At 41.4% G+C, this 15,735-nt stretch overlaps 2 protein-coding genes across 2 annotated transcripts; both read left to right on the top strand.

The window, feature by feature from the left end:
• The first annotated feature begins 1,201 nt into the window (after nt 1–1,201).
• Nucleotides 1,202–14,828, top strand: slc52a3-2a (solute carrier family 52 member 3-2a). The gene is made up of 7 exons (XM_020505729.2): nt 1,202–1,491; nt 1,712–2,567; nt 2,803–2,926; nt 3,650–7,527; nt 10,817–11,857; nt 12,035–12,158; nt 12,960–14,828. The coding sequence occupies exons 4-7, from the start codon at nt 7,421–7,423 to the stop codon at nt 13,167–13,169; spliced, it is 1,482 nt and encodes a 493-aa protein (XP_020361318.1). The 5' UTR covers nt 1,202–1,491; nt 1,712–2,567; nt 2,803–2,926; nt 3,650–7,420; the 3' UTR covers nt 13,170–14,828.
• slc52a2 (solute carrier family 52 member 2) lies at nt 1,783–3,859 on the top strand. Its single transcript, XM_031793292.1, has 3 exons — nt 1,783–2,567; nt 2,803–2,926; nt 3,650–3,859. Exons 1-3 carry the CDS (start codon nt 1,783–1,785, stop codon nt 3,857–3,859), a joined length of 1,119 nt encoding a protein of 372 aa, XP_031649152.1.
• Nucleotides 14,829–15,735: the final 907 nt, after the last annotated feature.

Here is a 15,735-nt window from a genome sequence, read left to right as displayed (position 1 = left end):
CCTTTTGTCACAGTGTTAATTGATATACATGCACATACGGTCAGGTCCATTATTATTGGCACCCTTGATAAAGATGAGCAAAAACATATTACATTTGTTCTGTCTACCACACTATAACTTAATTGAATAGTTAACTCACACACACTACCAAGCTTATCTTGTTTGTGGTGCTGGGAGTTACTGCCCCAAAAATCAACATTGTGGAGAAAAAAAATATCAGGCCACAATTTCCAGGTGTAAGGTTTGACGGTTTTACACTGAGATGCCATTTATCTTTTATGCAACCTATATTGGACTATTTAAAAGTATTGAAGGAACATTTAAACATTCTTTAGAGGGTGCACAGTGGGTGTCTGTATTCAATTTGTTTTCCCCTTTATGTCACACTGGGTAATCTGCTGTTTAGATATGAACAAAGCACAACCTGCCACTGTTTTGGAAAAATGCTGAGGGATGGGGCTGGAGTAATGTAACCACACTCAAATTCATAGTGCACTGTGGATACAGACTGACCACGCATGAGAAATGATAGTTTTAGTCATGTTTAAAATTATATTGTTTACAAACGGAGTAAACAAGCTTATTGTGGGTTCTGATGGGGTAGGACAGTTGAACTAAGGTCATGAGGCATTAATAGGTAAAATTATTCATTTAACTCGCATTGATGCACCAAACGCAGATTGCCACTTTTACTGAATCAACTCTCAGTTCTGAATATTATTATAGGGATCACTGGACATTCTGAAGGGTTTGTTTATGTGGTTATATAGCCCAGTAGGTCAATTAGTTCATTATTAGTTCATTATTTATTTGTTAGACGGTGTATTGGGAAGGTGAAGGGAATGCGTATTCGACATACCGACTATAAAGCAGTTGTAGTCAATTATCTCAGTGCATTTATGTAGACCGTACTACAATACAATTGCATTTATAAATGATCGATCACATCTTGTTGAGTAACTGTAATACGTATCAGTGCACTCGATATTCACACCAGCACACTAAATCGAAGCACCGAGCGGGTGGATCAGTGTTCACTCTGCCTAGGGAAATGTGCCGCACTTCTCCGGTGCCATGCGCGTCGAACTAAATCGCATGCACTGTATTTAGCCTCTGAAGTGCAGGAATGCCCGCCTTCACAATCCCTAGAAGCTCTCTGAATGGCTACATGGTAAGGGGAGGAGAATCTACTCTTCACATAACACGCCACAAATCATAGGCTGCGGACGCATTTACTCAACTCGAACATCCTTCTGGCTGACATTTTAATAAGAAAGGGCACGTGCCCATAAGACATCGGCCTCACTTTTCAAACGATACATAACATACATTTTGTCTGTCTTCTTCGTCAGAGAGGCTAAATGGCGGGTACTTGGTGGAACAGTGCCGCTTTTACTCACGTCCTTGTGGCTCTTTTCGGTATGGGTTCCTGGATTTCCGTGAACTGTCTCTGGGTTGAGCTACCCGTGGTTGTCAGAGTTCTGCCTGAAGGTCAGTATCTGATTCCAAACATGTTTTCTTTTTTGATATTCTTTCGTTGTCAATGCATGGTACCCTATTCGTTTATACCATTCTATAAGAAATACTGTTTTGTCCTTTCACAGTATTACTATTGAGTACAGGCACTGTTGCATGAAGTCTAGGCTAAAAGACAGTAGCTTAATCCGGCAGTGTATTCTGATTGACACTGACCATTGTTTTATATATGCAGGGTGGAGCCTGCCAGTCTATCTGTCAGTACTGATAGCCTTTGGGAATATAGGTCCGATTGCTGTGACCATAATGCATCACTGTGCCCCAGGACAGTTAAACGAGCGCCTGGTCATCCACAGTATCCAGGTTCTAGCAGTGGTGGCATCAATCTTCCTAGCCATCTTTTGGTCACAGGTGGCCACTGTGGCAGGGGAAGTGAGATCCGTACCATATCTGCTGCTCACATTCGTTTTGGCTCTGGTTTGCTGTACATCCAATGTCACCTTCTTGCCCTTCATGTTCCGCTACCCCCCTCAATACATCCGCACATTCTTTGTTGGCCAGGGGCTCAGTGCCCTGTTCCCATGTGTTGTGGCTTTGGGGCAGGGTGTGGGGAAATTGGAGTGCAAATTGAACAATGGCACGGTACAGGCACACTACCTGGATGAGAACTTCCCTGCCCAGGACTTCTTTTGGTTCCTGTTTGTAATGCTGACAATCTCAGCCCTCTGCTTCATGGCGTTGACGCGTAGAGAAATAACAGAGCCAGCATCACAGGAGACCCCAGAGCCTGAAGTGGTGACGACAAAGGAAAATGGGGAGGAGACCCACCCGCTCCAGAATGGAGGAACACTGTTGTCTGAGGACCAGGTGGAGTTGGAGAAAGCAACCCCGGTCCAAACCTTCTGGACGCCACGCAACATCTACCTGCTGGTGCTACTAGGTGTGTCCAACGCCCTGACCAACGGAGTCCTTCCCTCTGTCCAGAGCTTCTCCTGTCTGCCCTACGGCACCATGACCTATCACCTCTCTGTGGTCCTTGGCAACATTGCAAACCCACTGGCCTGCTTTGTGGCCATGTTTGTCCTTTGCAGGTGAGTGGATATGACTGAGTTCGACTGCATGATTAGTGTGTAGGCCTATACCACAGTTGTGTGTTGCACCCTCATGTACAGTAATTGATTGATAGAAATATATTGATGTATGAATATTATAATGTAAGTGTGGACGGACACTAGGCCTAGATATGGTTTGGAATAATTGTACATGGTTTATTAATGTTGAGTCAGGAGATCTTACTTGTGGGTGTGTTTTCCCTCTGTGTTGCAGGTCATCTGTGGGTCTTGGTTTCATGTCTGTAGCAGGGGGGGTCTTTGCGGCCTACCTCATGGCTCTGGCAGTGCTCAGCCCCTGTCCTCCTCTCTTGGGGAGCTCTGCTGGTGTATCCTTCGTGGTAAGTCATTTCAACCATCATCTATTAACTACTAGGCCCGTCAGTGCTATCATTGTGGACCTTGTTCCCTACAACATTGATTGAGGCTACTATTAATAATGAAATCACTTTTTGTCTTGAAGTGCATTCACTTCCTGGGTTGCCAATGTTTTGTGTAGTGTGTGTGTACCTGTAATGAGGACATTTTAAGATCGCTTTAGATTAGGTGTAATCCAGACCTGAGTTCCAATACATGTGTATTAACTATTTGTCATTTAAATACTTATGTTCTGTGTATTTGAGTGCTTTCAAATAATGTATTGCCAAATCAACTACTTTTATTTTAACTATTTTAACGTTTTTTTTATTTTTATTCTCTATAAATAACCTGCTATTTGAAACTATTTTCAAATAATTGTTTCCAAATACATTATTTCCAATAACCCTAGGACCAAAGAGACCCGATATCGATTTTATGGGAGTATTTTAATAATTGCATTTTAAAATACATGCCAATACTTTCCAAGTGTATTTGTAAATGCATACCAAAATACATTCCAATATTGAACTATTTCTATTTTCAAAGAACAAAAAATCCAAATGCTTACTTTAAAATGTATATGAAAGTAATTAAAATAATGAAAATAACACCCAGGTCTGGTGTGATCAACACAATGTGTAGCAGATTTAGAGTATCTGTAACCCGAACGATTTCCACACGGACACTTCTCTGTTTCTACACAGGTGGTGTCCTGGATCATCTTCACTGGTCTCTTCTCTTACCTGAAGGTAGTTATAGGGACGTTGCTCCACAAGGCTGGCCATGCTGCTCTGCTGTGGTGCGGTGTCTTCATCCAGGCTGGCTCACTGATAGGAGCCCTCTCCATGTTCCCACTGGTCAGCATTTACCACATATTTGCAGAGTCTGAGGACTGTGTGGACAACTGCAGTTAGTTAGGCACCAGGAACCACAGCTGGGTGATCACGTCAGGGATGGAAGATGGAACACCCTTTCCAGGCCCAGAAGGGTTGATGGGGGGGGTTCTGTAAGGGCTGAGGAAAGTTATTCCAGGGGTAATGGGAGAATTGAGTTGCTGTGTCCTGGTTAAGGGGATGTATGTGATGCAGTGCCGCAGGGGATTTTTTAAATTATTGATATAGTTTCTTGGTTTGCTGAAGGAGCTGCTATTACCGGTATGTTTTTCCACTAAATCATGTGACAAGACTTGTTTAATCAGGGACTGAATCAATAACACAAATTCATCCAGTTTGGCTGTCCCCAGGCCTTAGGAGTAAGAAACAAACACATTAATGGCCAGTTTCAGAGAGACAGAAGAAGCCCAGTCCTCGACTAAAAAGCATGCTCAACGGAGAATCTCCAGAGAATGCAGAGAGTCCTGGACAGGGCTTAATCTTTGACTTGGAAAGTGGCCCTATGAAACTCAAAAACCATGTTTCCATCCACAGCTTTCATGTGATTTAAAGTCATATAATTTAAAACAAAAAGCATGACAGCTGTGATGGAAACAGGACAGGTAGGTACAATTTTATAAATGCTGACCGATCATTTCCTAGTTCGACAAGGTGGGATCTTTGTGTCTAAAATTAATAATGCGAGAAATGGCAAATATTGACAATCATCATATCGAAGTCCACTTGTAATGATATGGTGTGTGGTCCTCCCACAACGTCTTGGAGAAACCGTGCAGTTCATTAGGCTACAAATGATAAATTAGGCTATAAATGATGAACTTCACAGGATGGTGAAAGTGCAAGGTGATCTTGATGCTTTATCTTATTCTGGTGACATGATGATCGATGCTTGAATGTCATTTGACAAATTAACAGATTCTCGCTCTTATTCATAATCATCTCATGTGGACTAGCCTACCCGCACAGCCTGTCCGCACTGTATCTGCCGAATGTTGATACTTACGAAGACCAGAGTAGGCACATTTGCTATTTAACGCAACAGTTTTTGTGACTACTATCGGAGAGTTTAGAGTATTTGAAAATGCGATGGAAACCCATTGTACTTTAGGTTTTTATTTGTTACATGAAAACGTACATTTTGTGTGCGCACCTCTTTTTTATCAACAAGTCCGTTTGGTGGAAACATACCACCGGTGGAATTATTTAGTATTTTTTAAATGCAGGTTTTTTAAATATTTGGATGGAAACCTAGCTATAGACAGGTTTTAATACTACTGTTGGACGCCTGGTGTCCCAGGTCTAAATCAGTCCTTGATTAGGTGGGAAGAATGGAAATCAGCAGTGGAACTGGATTTGAGGTCCAGGTTTGAATTTGCCTGTTCTAGGAGATATTTATGTCTGTCACTTGGTATGTCATTGTCTGCCATGTCAGAATCATCATTCCAGAGAGATTATGTTGAAGCTTATTTTGTGTTGTCCTGATAATTCTGAACAATTACTTGTTTATTTCCCTCCAGATTATTTCTCCATACACAATGGGATTGTTTCTTTCTACTAATGCCTTCGTCTCCTGTTGTGTATTATCATCCATGTAATTTGGTGTTGAATCTTTTTTGATGACCATTTTTTTTTAATTATTAACCATTCCAAATGCAATGCCAAATGTTAGCCTTCCTTCAGATAACATTTAAATGTTATCTTGCTATCTAAAACATTTTGGCAACGTTGAAGCCTCTGTCTTTAGGCCAAAACACCAGTGCTAAGTCTGAATGTAAATGCGACCTAAGTTAGCCTACTAAACACATCATGACTGAGACACAAGGGGTTTTTGTGATTTCAGCTTCAGAAGGAATAAAGAAAATTAAAAAATCTGCTACGCCTTAGTACCTCCTACAGTGACTAATATTGGAAAACTTGCTGCTCAATGGAATTTATAGACTTTATGTTGACAATATAGAAATAGTATTGGTCCAACATGCCTTGACTCTTTAGTCATGTTTATATCGTCACTATCTGATGAAAACATGTTCAGGAAAAAAATACCTTATTTCCCATTTAACGAGAACACAATTATGAGACATCGGGCTATTTTGAATACACTTTCTTGGCCCTAGTCTTGAAATGTACATTGAGGGAAGTTACTGCTTTCAATAATTGTATAATAAAAATAAAAATAGTCAAAAACGGAGGATCAAGGATTTCGTCAGATTGCGACAATATTTTACTATACATTTTCTATATGATCATTTTTGTTTGTTTTTTAATGTGAAAATGAAAGGTGAACTAGTTTCTCAGGCACTGATTTTACATTTGTGTTTTTTTTTTTTATGTGGCCATTTGTAATCTTTCTTTCCTGCCTTATTTTGTTGCCAAGTCATATTTTGTTGCCAATAAGCTTATTATCTTTAGATCGCTGTATTAACAATCCTTTTGACTGCCTTTCAGATCTGGTGACTCAAAATCACTTGACAGAAGTTTGGGATGTTTGGAAAACCAATAATAAAATAGGAGTGTTGAAGAATCTGTTACATTTTGTTCCTCAGAATGTGATCTTGAATTGACACATAATGCAAGTCACCTACTCAGAAAAATGAATCAACCTCGATGATTCAATCTCAATTAAAACTTCCAACCAATAGCTACTTGTTTTGTAAGCTTTGACAATATGGCAAAGTAATTACTACTTGGCTCAAATGAATGTACGGGTGGAGGTAGCAGGTTTTCCGTTGCCTCCTGAGACTCATTATTACTCCTCACAGGAATTGCCTTCTATGGCCTAAAGTTACATTGTTATGGGTGAACAAAGCCCTAATGCTAAGCACAGGTCTCATCCTGTTGCTATGCATTCTCAGGAAATGTTACAGAAGAGTTATGGGAATATATGAATGCATTTGACATGCCTTTTTAACCAGGATGGTATTTTGGCCTACATTATCATTAATGATAATTGTTTGGGTCATTCGGTATGTATAAATGTTTCCTATGGAATTTTGTTCAGCTCTCTTTTGTTACATTCGGGACAGTTTTGCCTAGTCCTTAGTGTAATTTGGTCAACATTCCAGTAGATGTCGGTATGAAGAAAGCCAAACAGGGCTTTAACTAGCTTTATTGCTTTGGTTAATCTTTCACCTGTTACTGTGGTTATGGATTGCATTTCAAGATCATCACCAATTTAACTTTCTCTGTAAAGCAGTTTGTGAACCAAAGTGAAATGAGTGAAAAGTAATCAGGTATAACCACAACAAAAGATCAAGAGATCAAACCATTTTTAAAACTCATTTGAAAATGTCCTCTGGAGAAATGGACGGCCTTAGCTAGTTCTACTGTATTTCCAGCTTAGCTAGTTCCCTTGATCTCCTTAGGGAGAATTAGAGAAATGCTTAGATACAAGAATGTGTTGACTCAGCCATAAGTTGAAAAGAAACAATGAAAATCTTGGTGTTGGTGTAAACCATTACATATGATGTCTCAATGAAAAATGTCCTGAAATGTGCCTCTTGAGGGAACTGTGGATGAAATATCAACTCAGGTGTTGAACAAACATGTGTCTTGGTTGGTTGACAAAAGCACACCCACCAAGGAATGGAGCTAAAATCCCCAGGTCCCCTCAGAGGGATCCTTCAGTGCATAGGACTTTGGCTTCTCTGCACTGCAGAACCTCTGACTGAACTCCCTGCTGTCTACCCAACGTGAGTATATGTGCAATCCTCTTCTTACTGTTAACTTTTTTTTAAACGAAGTGAACAATCTGTACTCTTTTGGTTTACTTTGTGCACTTCCAAAAGTGTAAACTATCATTTAAATAGATGGAATATATTTTCTGATTGTGATGCATGCTTTTTCATGTATGTGTAGTCTACTACTTAGTCTACTTAATTTTTACCTGAAAATGTTATTTCTGCTGACAAAGTCTGAGACATCTGTTTCAATGTCTTGCTTTTATCTCCTCTTACTTTTAACTTAGAGGACACGCTGTAACAAAATAATTTCCTATAATTGTTTTCCATTCCTTTTGAGTTGTTTTTGTACCAGATCAAAGACACTGCAGCAAGCTGGTTTCCTTGTTAATAAACAATCTCCTGCTCAGATGTTTTTATAGTAGTTATGCAATACTTTTACAGTATAAGTAACCAATGTTACCTTTTGGCTGCTTCTTGGTGATATTTGAAGTAAATTAAGGAAATGTGACCGTGTCCAATTAACTTTGTCATAAAGTATACTGGGCAGGTCTTTCAGTATTGGAAGCATCATAAAGTGATTTCCACTAAAGCATTTTTTTACATAAATTTGTAACTTCACATCCGAAGCCTTGTAAGAATCTGTAATGAATTTGACGTTGTCACAATCTGGTTTCCGAGCCGGTCACGGGTGCACCTCAGCCACGCTCAAGGTACTAAACGATATCATAACCGCCATCGATAAAAGACAGTACTGTGCAGCCGTCTTCATCGACCTTGCCAAGGCTTTCGACTCTGTCAATCACCATATTCTTATCGGCAGACTCAGTAGCCTCGGTTTTTCGGATGACTGCCTTGCCTGGTTCACCAATTACTTTGCAGACAGAGTTCAGTGTGTGAAATCGGAGGGCATGCTGTCCGGTCCTCTGGCAGTCTATGGGCGTGCCACAGGGTTCAATTCTCGGGCCGACTCTTTTCTCTGTATATATCAATGATGTTGCTCTTGCTGCGGGCAATTCCCTGATCCACCTCTACGCAGACGACACCATTCTATATACTTCCGGCCCGTCCTTGGACACTGTGCTATCTAACCTCCAAACGAGCTTCAATGCCATACAACACTCCTTCCGTGGCCTCCAACTGCTCTTAAACGCTAGTAAAACCAAATGCATGCTTTTCAACCGTTCGCTGCCTGCACCCGCACGCCTGACCAGCATCACCACCCTGGATGGTTCCGACCTTGAATATGTGGACATCTATAAGTACCTAGGTGTCTGGCTAGACTGTAAACTCTCCTTCCAGACTCATATCAAACATCTCCAATCCAAAATCAAATCTAGAGTCTGCTTTCTATTCCGCAACAAAGCCTCCTTCACTCACGCCGCCAAACTTACCCTAGTAAAACTGACTATCCTACCGATCCTCGACTTTGGCGATGTCATCTACAAAATTGCTTCCAACACTCTACTCAGCAAACTGGATGCAGTTTATCACAGTGCCATCCGTTTTGTCACTAAAGCACCTTATACCACCCACCACTGCGACTTGTATGCTCTAGTCGGCTGGCACTCGCTACATATTCGTCGCCAGACCCACTGGCTCCAGGTCATCTACAAGTCCATGCTAGGTAAAGCTCCGCCTTATCTCAGTTCACTGGTCACGATGGCAACACCCATCCGTAGCACGCGCTCCAGCAGGTGTATCTCACTGATCATCCCTAGCCAACACCTCATTTGGCCGCCTTTCGTTCCAGTACTCTGCTGCCTGTGACTGGAACGAATTGCAAAAATCGCTGAAGTTGGAGACTTGTCTCCCTCACCAACTTCAAACATCTGCTATCTGAGCAGCTAACCGATCGCTGCAGCTGTACATAGTCTATTGGTAAATAGCCCACCCATTTTCACCTATCTCATCCCCATACTGTTTTTATTTATTTACTTTTCTGCTCTTTTGCACACCAATATCTCTACCTGTACATGTCCATCTGATCATTTGTCACTCCAGTGTTAATCTGCAAAATTGTAATTATTCGCCTACCTCCTCATGCCTTTTGCACACAATGTATATAGACTCCCCTTTTTTTTTCTACTGTGTTATTGACTTGTTAATTGTTTACTCCATGTGTAACTCTGTGTCTGTTCACACTGCTATGCTTTATCTTGGCCAGGTCGCAGTTGCAAATGAGAACTTGTTCTCAACTAGCCTACCTGGTTAAATAAAGGTGAAATAAAAAATAAATAAATAAAATTTAGCAGAGAGCTTCAACTAATAAGAATCTTCTCCCAGATGACACTACAGGTTTAAGTGGCCAACATCTGTCAACAACGTTTTCCAACACACCTTCAGACAAGACGTTGTCTGGACCTTTTTAGTTACAAAACCCAATGTTTAAAAAATGTGTTTATGTAAGGCCGAGATTCAATCCACAGCATTCTGTAGAGCAGCGCACTGCACAGCTCTCACTGCACAGCTCTCCCTGCACAGCTCTCCCTGCATAGCTCTCACTGCACAGCTCTCCCTACACAGCTCTCACTGCACAGCTCTCCCTACACAGCACTCACTACACAGCTCTGTAAAACCTGGGATTGAATCCTGTCTTAAAATACTGGGAAATCATTTGGCATGTCTTTTTTTACAGAACCAGACTCTTCTCAATGAGTTGAGCCACTTAGCGCCTAAATATATTCAGCTGACTAATTAATAACTATCAGGAAAGAGTGTTTGGTATTTGCTTAGCTGAAAGGGGATTAAAATAAGGTGAAATGTGCGGGTCTGCATCGGATTACTAACGCAATTTTATAACTTTTATGGTTAATGTAATGGTAAAGGAACAATGGTTCCCACCCACCATAGGCATCAGGATGTTTACTGATGTGCCTGCATTTTAACTAATAACATCATGGTTCACCTGCATTTCAGTGGAGAAAGTAAAAACACTTCGATTCGAGTCAAGTAGACTTTTTAGATTTTGATACGAAATGTCATACCAGAGCAATCGTTGAGTAAACACAGGAAAAGGTCACTAAGCTGGAAGGAGTATTCCTTACCAGCTGCACGGGGTGAGTGAGACTGTTTCCTTTTCAAATAGATGTGGTCGAGATGTGTGTTTGTGTCGGCCGTTGTTCTGGATTTGGCATTCTACTCTTACCTGAAGCGTTGCATCAATTCAACATTGGAACACATGGCTTCTTTTCTTTACGCAAAGTACATTTCTGTGAGTAACAGGCAAAGTATAAATGTATTCAGTGTTAATTTCATTGTATTTTATGCTGCCCTAACTCTTATTTCTATCTCATTCTAGAATCCACTTCCAAGCGCACCAGTGTTCAGTACCCAGATTCACAATGTCACTTTTCATCCATATATTGGCCTGCCTGTTTGGCATGGGCTCCTGGGTGTCTATCAACGGACTATGGGTAGAGCTGCCTCTCATCGTGCCCCAGATCCCCGAGGGTTGGTACCTGCCATCCTACCTATCCGTCCTCATCCAGATGGCCAACGTGGGGCCCCTGTTCATCACCCTCATGCACCGCTTCCGCCCCGGGGCGCTCAACGAGACAGTGGTCATCTATGTGATCATCTCCCTGGGCATGGTGGCCAGCTTTCTCCTGGCCTTCTTCTGGAAGGAGACTCTGCTGGTGGCGGGCGTCCCTCGCAGCGTGGCCCTCCTCCTCCTTACCTTCTTCCTCTCCACTGTGGACTGCACCTCCTCTGTCACCTTCCTGCCCTTTATGATGCGTCTGAAGCCCCAGTACCTCACCACCTACTTTGTAGGGGAGGGTGTCAGTGGCCTGATACCCGCCCTGGTAGCCCTGATCCAGGGGGTGGGGGTGGTCCACTGTAATAACTGCACTCGGATGATAAATGACACTGGCTCAGTCAGTCTTAGCTACGAACTTCAGGCTCACTACCAGCCGGCCAACTTCTCAGCTGGGGTGTTCTTCTTCTTCCTCAGTGCCATGATGTTGGTGTGCCTGGGAGCCTTCATCCTTCTGAACTACCACCCTGCCGTGGCCCGGGAACGCCCAAATGCCCGCTACCCCAACGGGGTCCTGGAGAAAGGCGAGGCAGCTCAGATGAACCCCACAGAGCAGAAGGCCATGATCAAACAGTCTGATATCAAGCCCAAAAGCTGCTTTGGGACCGGGACGTACAGCCGGATACAGGTGCTGTACATGTTCTTCATCCTGGCCTGGGTCAACGGACTGACTAACGTTGTGCTTCCCTCAGTGCAGTCCTACTCTTGTCTGCCCTATGGAAACAGTGCCTACCACTTGTCGGCCACCATGGCTGCGGTGTCCAACCCTCTAGCCTGCTTCATTGCCATGTTTTTCCCAACAAGGTCAGTTTTGTTCAAATGCATTTCCAATAAATATGAATGAATCGTTATTTAATTTACTCATTATCAACTTAATATATGTAGGCCTATTTGTAGGCTTATTTTATGGCCAACAAAATGGGACTTTTATTAAACTGCACCCCCACTAATAATGATAATGTTACTGTCATCCTTTCACAGGTCCTTATTGCTGTTGGGGGCTCTCACTTTGTTTGGCAGTGGGATTGGAGCCTACATTATAGGCATGGCAGTGCTGAGTCCATGTCCTCTGCTGGTCAATGAAACCTCAGGAACCTTCCTCATTGTACGTTTCCACAACATAAATTCATAATGTACAGTGTGGTTGGAAATTATTGACACCCTTGATAAAGATGCACAGTAGACTATAAAATAAATAATTAAAATACTTAGCTACTGTATATTGTAGACAAAAAAAGGGTCAAAGATCATACCCCCAAGACATGCTAACCTCCCCCTCTAACTTTCTCATTGATTATTCACAATTCATTCTTATCAGTAATCATGGTAGCATCCACATTAATGTAGAAGTGTTTAGAAACATATTCTATTCATATTTACAATTAGTGACTCCAAAATGATGCAGTACATTATTTACCATGCATTTATATTGGGCACAAATTAATCTGAAACACAACCAAAGCTAACTGCAAATAGATCCAAGTTTGTATAGTCACAAACTTGATGTAGTCATTGCGTGCTAGGGACATGGGACCAAATACTGAACCTTTGACTACTTTATGTAAAAGAATCTTTAGGGATGTCAATAGTTTTGACAACTACCTTTTTGAGAAAAATGTATGTTACTAGTTAAACAAAATCTCTTTCTCTGAGCAATTGTATAAGAATATAATTTCCCCTTTAAAAAAAAGTTAGCTCAGTATGTGGATTATTTATTTTATAAAGTCATTATTGCTCATCTTTATCAAGGGTGTCAATAATTTCAGAACCCACTGTAGTTCTATGCTACAGATGAAAGCTTAACATAGAGGACTACATCTCATAGAAATAATTATTACACATACAGTATATGGTAAACATTACAATGGATTGAATAAGTAAATGTTATACTTGTCCCTTATCTCAGGTGGGCTCCTGGATCTTCTTCATCCTCACTTTGTCCTATGTTAAGGTGATCATTGGTGTTATCCTCCGTGATGAGGGCCACAGTGCCCTCGTGTGGTGTGGAGCAGTGGTGCAGTTGGGGTCCTTCATGGGTGCAGTCACCATGTTTCCCTTGGTCAGTGTGTATAGTTTATTTTTATCAGGAGACCCATGTAATACAAAGTGCCCCTAAATTATGCTAAACAACGATGAACCAGGCATATTCTGAGAAACATATTTGATTAATTCTTCCGAAGCATGTGTACTTCATTAGTAAAAATGCAATTGAACAACTAACTAGTGAGGTGAACAGAATTCAACCAACTCGTAGGAGTAAAGTAAGGTATACCCTATATAAGGTTCAGGGTGATTTACTATTTGGACAACACCCTCCAAGTATCTTGTCATGTGACATTGGTGCTATTGATAAGCTACCGTCAGAGCCTCTTTTCACTTTACACTAGCAGCTTGTGGATGGTAAAATTAGGGACTTTTGTCAGTGCATGCAAATAATACCAGGCAGCGAATAAGCACCTTTAGAGAGTAGCGAATACCAGGTAGATAGAAAGAACATTCAGCTCTCCGGAAGATAAAAGCCTAGTGTTTTTGTAGCAGACGCTGTTGAATAAATGGACTTGTGATTAGCTATGTCAACTATTGTGGTTGCCCTAATCTAATGTTGACAGATCAATGTCTGACAGTTTGGACTTCACAAGAGTTATGCGGAGTCTTGAATGGACCATTCTCACTGTGGAGAATCTTTCATAGGAATTCAGTGATTATATAGCAATTTTAACATTTGGTCATTTATTATTTACTCATTTGGTAATTTGTTTACTCAGCTCCCGAGTGGCTCAGCGGTCTAAGGCACTGCATCTCAGTGCAACAGGCATCACTACAGTCCCTGGTTCGAATCCAGGCTGTATCACATCCGGTCGTGATTGGGAGTCCCATAGGGCAGCGCACAATTAGCCCAGCGTCATCCGGGTTTGGCCAGGGTAGGCAGTCATTTGCTCTTAACTGAGTTAAAATAAAAGTTGAGCAAATTAGAGTTAAGTGCCTTGGCCAAGGGCACATCAACAGATTTTTCACATTGTTAGAGCCAGCGACCTTTTGGTTATTGGCGCAATGCTCTAACCACTAGGCTATACCGCTCTGTATTGTAATGTATTGTAGTATACTGTAAACCTATTACAGTTCATTAATATATTGCAGTGGCTTTAACAGACTTTCTGTTGAGATGAATAAAATACCCCGATAACATTAAAGGGGCCATCTGCAGTTCAACTCAGAGGTTCAACCCAGCACTGTTTTGGTAAATAGCTGAGGGATGGAGCTGGAGAAATGCAACCACTCTCAAATGTATTGTCAGGCAAAATTAATCTTATATTTTGGGTTCTGATAGGGAATGAGAGTTTGAGTTATATTCTTTAAGAATCAATGGATATATAACATATTTTAAAGCCTTAAAATGTATGTACCAATCACATATTTTTCTGCATACACTCATTTCTTAAAATATCAGAAAATGTGATTTACACACCAGTGTGTTTAATATTTATATATAATATATATATATATCTTCCAAAAATAAAGGTATTATAAGCAATTGTACATTACTTTGTATAATAAAAATAATAGGTCTTTAATTTGTTACATTCACTGCAAAAATTGACTAAATTTGACTACAAAGACGTAGTCCTCAAGCTCAAATGGTGGTCCTCAAGCTTTTAACTGTGATATGGTGGTCCTCGGAACGGAAAAGGTTGGTAACTGCTGGTCTACACAAATTAATAAAGTTATGTTAATCCCAACATTTCATTCAAAATATAAAGGTATAATGATTTATGCATCACATTGTTGCTGTGGATTTTCCTTGTACACAATTTACAGTACAATATGTGAGTGGCAGACCACATGTAACAACACCTGCACAGAATCGGTACATCCGAACATCACACCTGCGGGACAGGTAAAGGATGGCAACAACAACTGCCCGAGTTATACCAGGAACGCACAATCCCTCCATCAGTGCTCAGACTGTCTGCAATAGGCTGAGAGAGGCTGGACTGAGGGCTTGTATGCCTGTTGTAAGGCAGGTCCTCACCAGATATCACCGGCAACAACGTCGCTGGTTATACGCTGTACCGGCAGGATAGAACAGCAGCGTCTGGCAAGACAAGGGGCAGCAGGCTATGTATTTTTGTAAATAACAGCTGATGCACAATATCTAAGGAAGTCTCAATCTGTTGCTCACCTGAGGTACAGTACAACTAAATCTCATGATAAACTATAGACCACACTATCTACCTAGAGAGTTTTCATCTGTATTCTTTGTAGCTGTTTACGTACCACCACAGTCAGAGGCTGGCACTAAGACAGCATTGAATGAGCTGTATTCCGCCATAAGCAAACAGGACAACGCCCACCCGTAGTTGGCCAGAAAACTCTGGACCACCTTTACAACACACAGAGACGCAAACAAAGCTCACCCTCCTGATTCCTGCTTACAACCAAAAATTAAAGCAGGAAGCACCAGTAACTAAATCAATTTTAAAAAGTGGTCAGATGAAGCAGATGCTAAACGACAGGACTGTTTTGCTGGCACAGACTGGAATATGTTCTGGGATTCATCCAATGGCATTGAGGAGTACACCACATCAGTCACTGGCTTTATCAAGTGCATCGATGATGTCGTCCCCACAATGACCGTACGTACTGACCCCAACAAGAAGCACATGCATGAGAGCACCAGCTGT

Source organism: Oncorhynchus kisutch, linkage group LG17 (assembly GCF_002021735.2).
Source record: "Oncorhynchus kisutch isolate 150728-3 linkage group LG17, Okis_V2, whole genome shotgun sequence".
NCBI classification, from domain to species: domain Eukaryota; kingdom Metazoa; phylum Chordata; class Actinopteri; order Salmoniformes; family Salmonidae; genus Oncorhynchus; species Oncorhynchus kisutch.
Note: the sequence above shows the minus strand (reverse complement) of the source record. Positions and strands in the feature narration are given on the sequence as shown.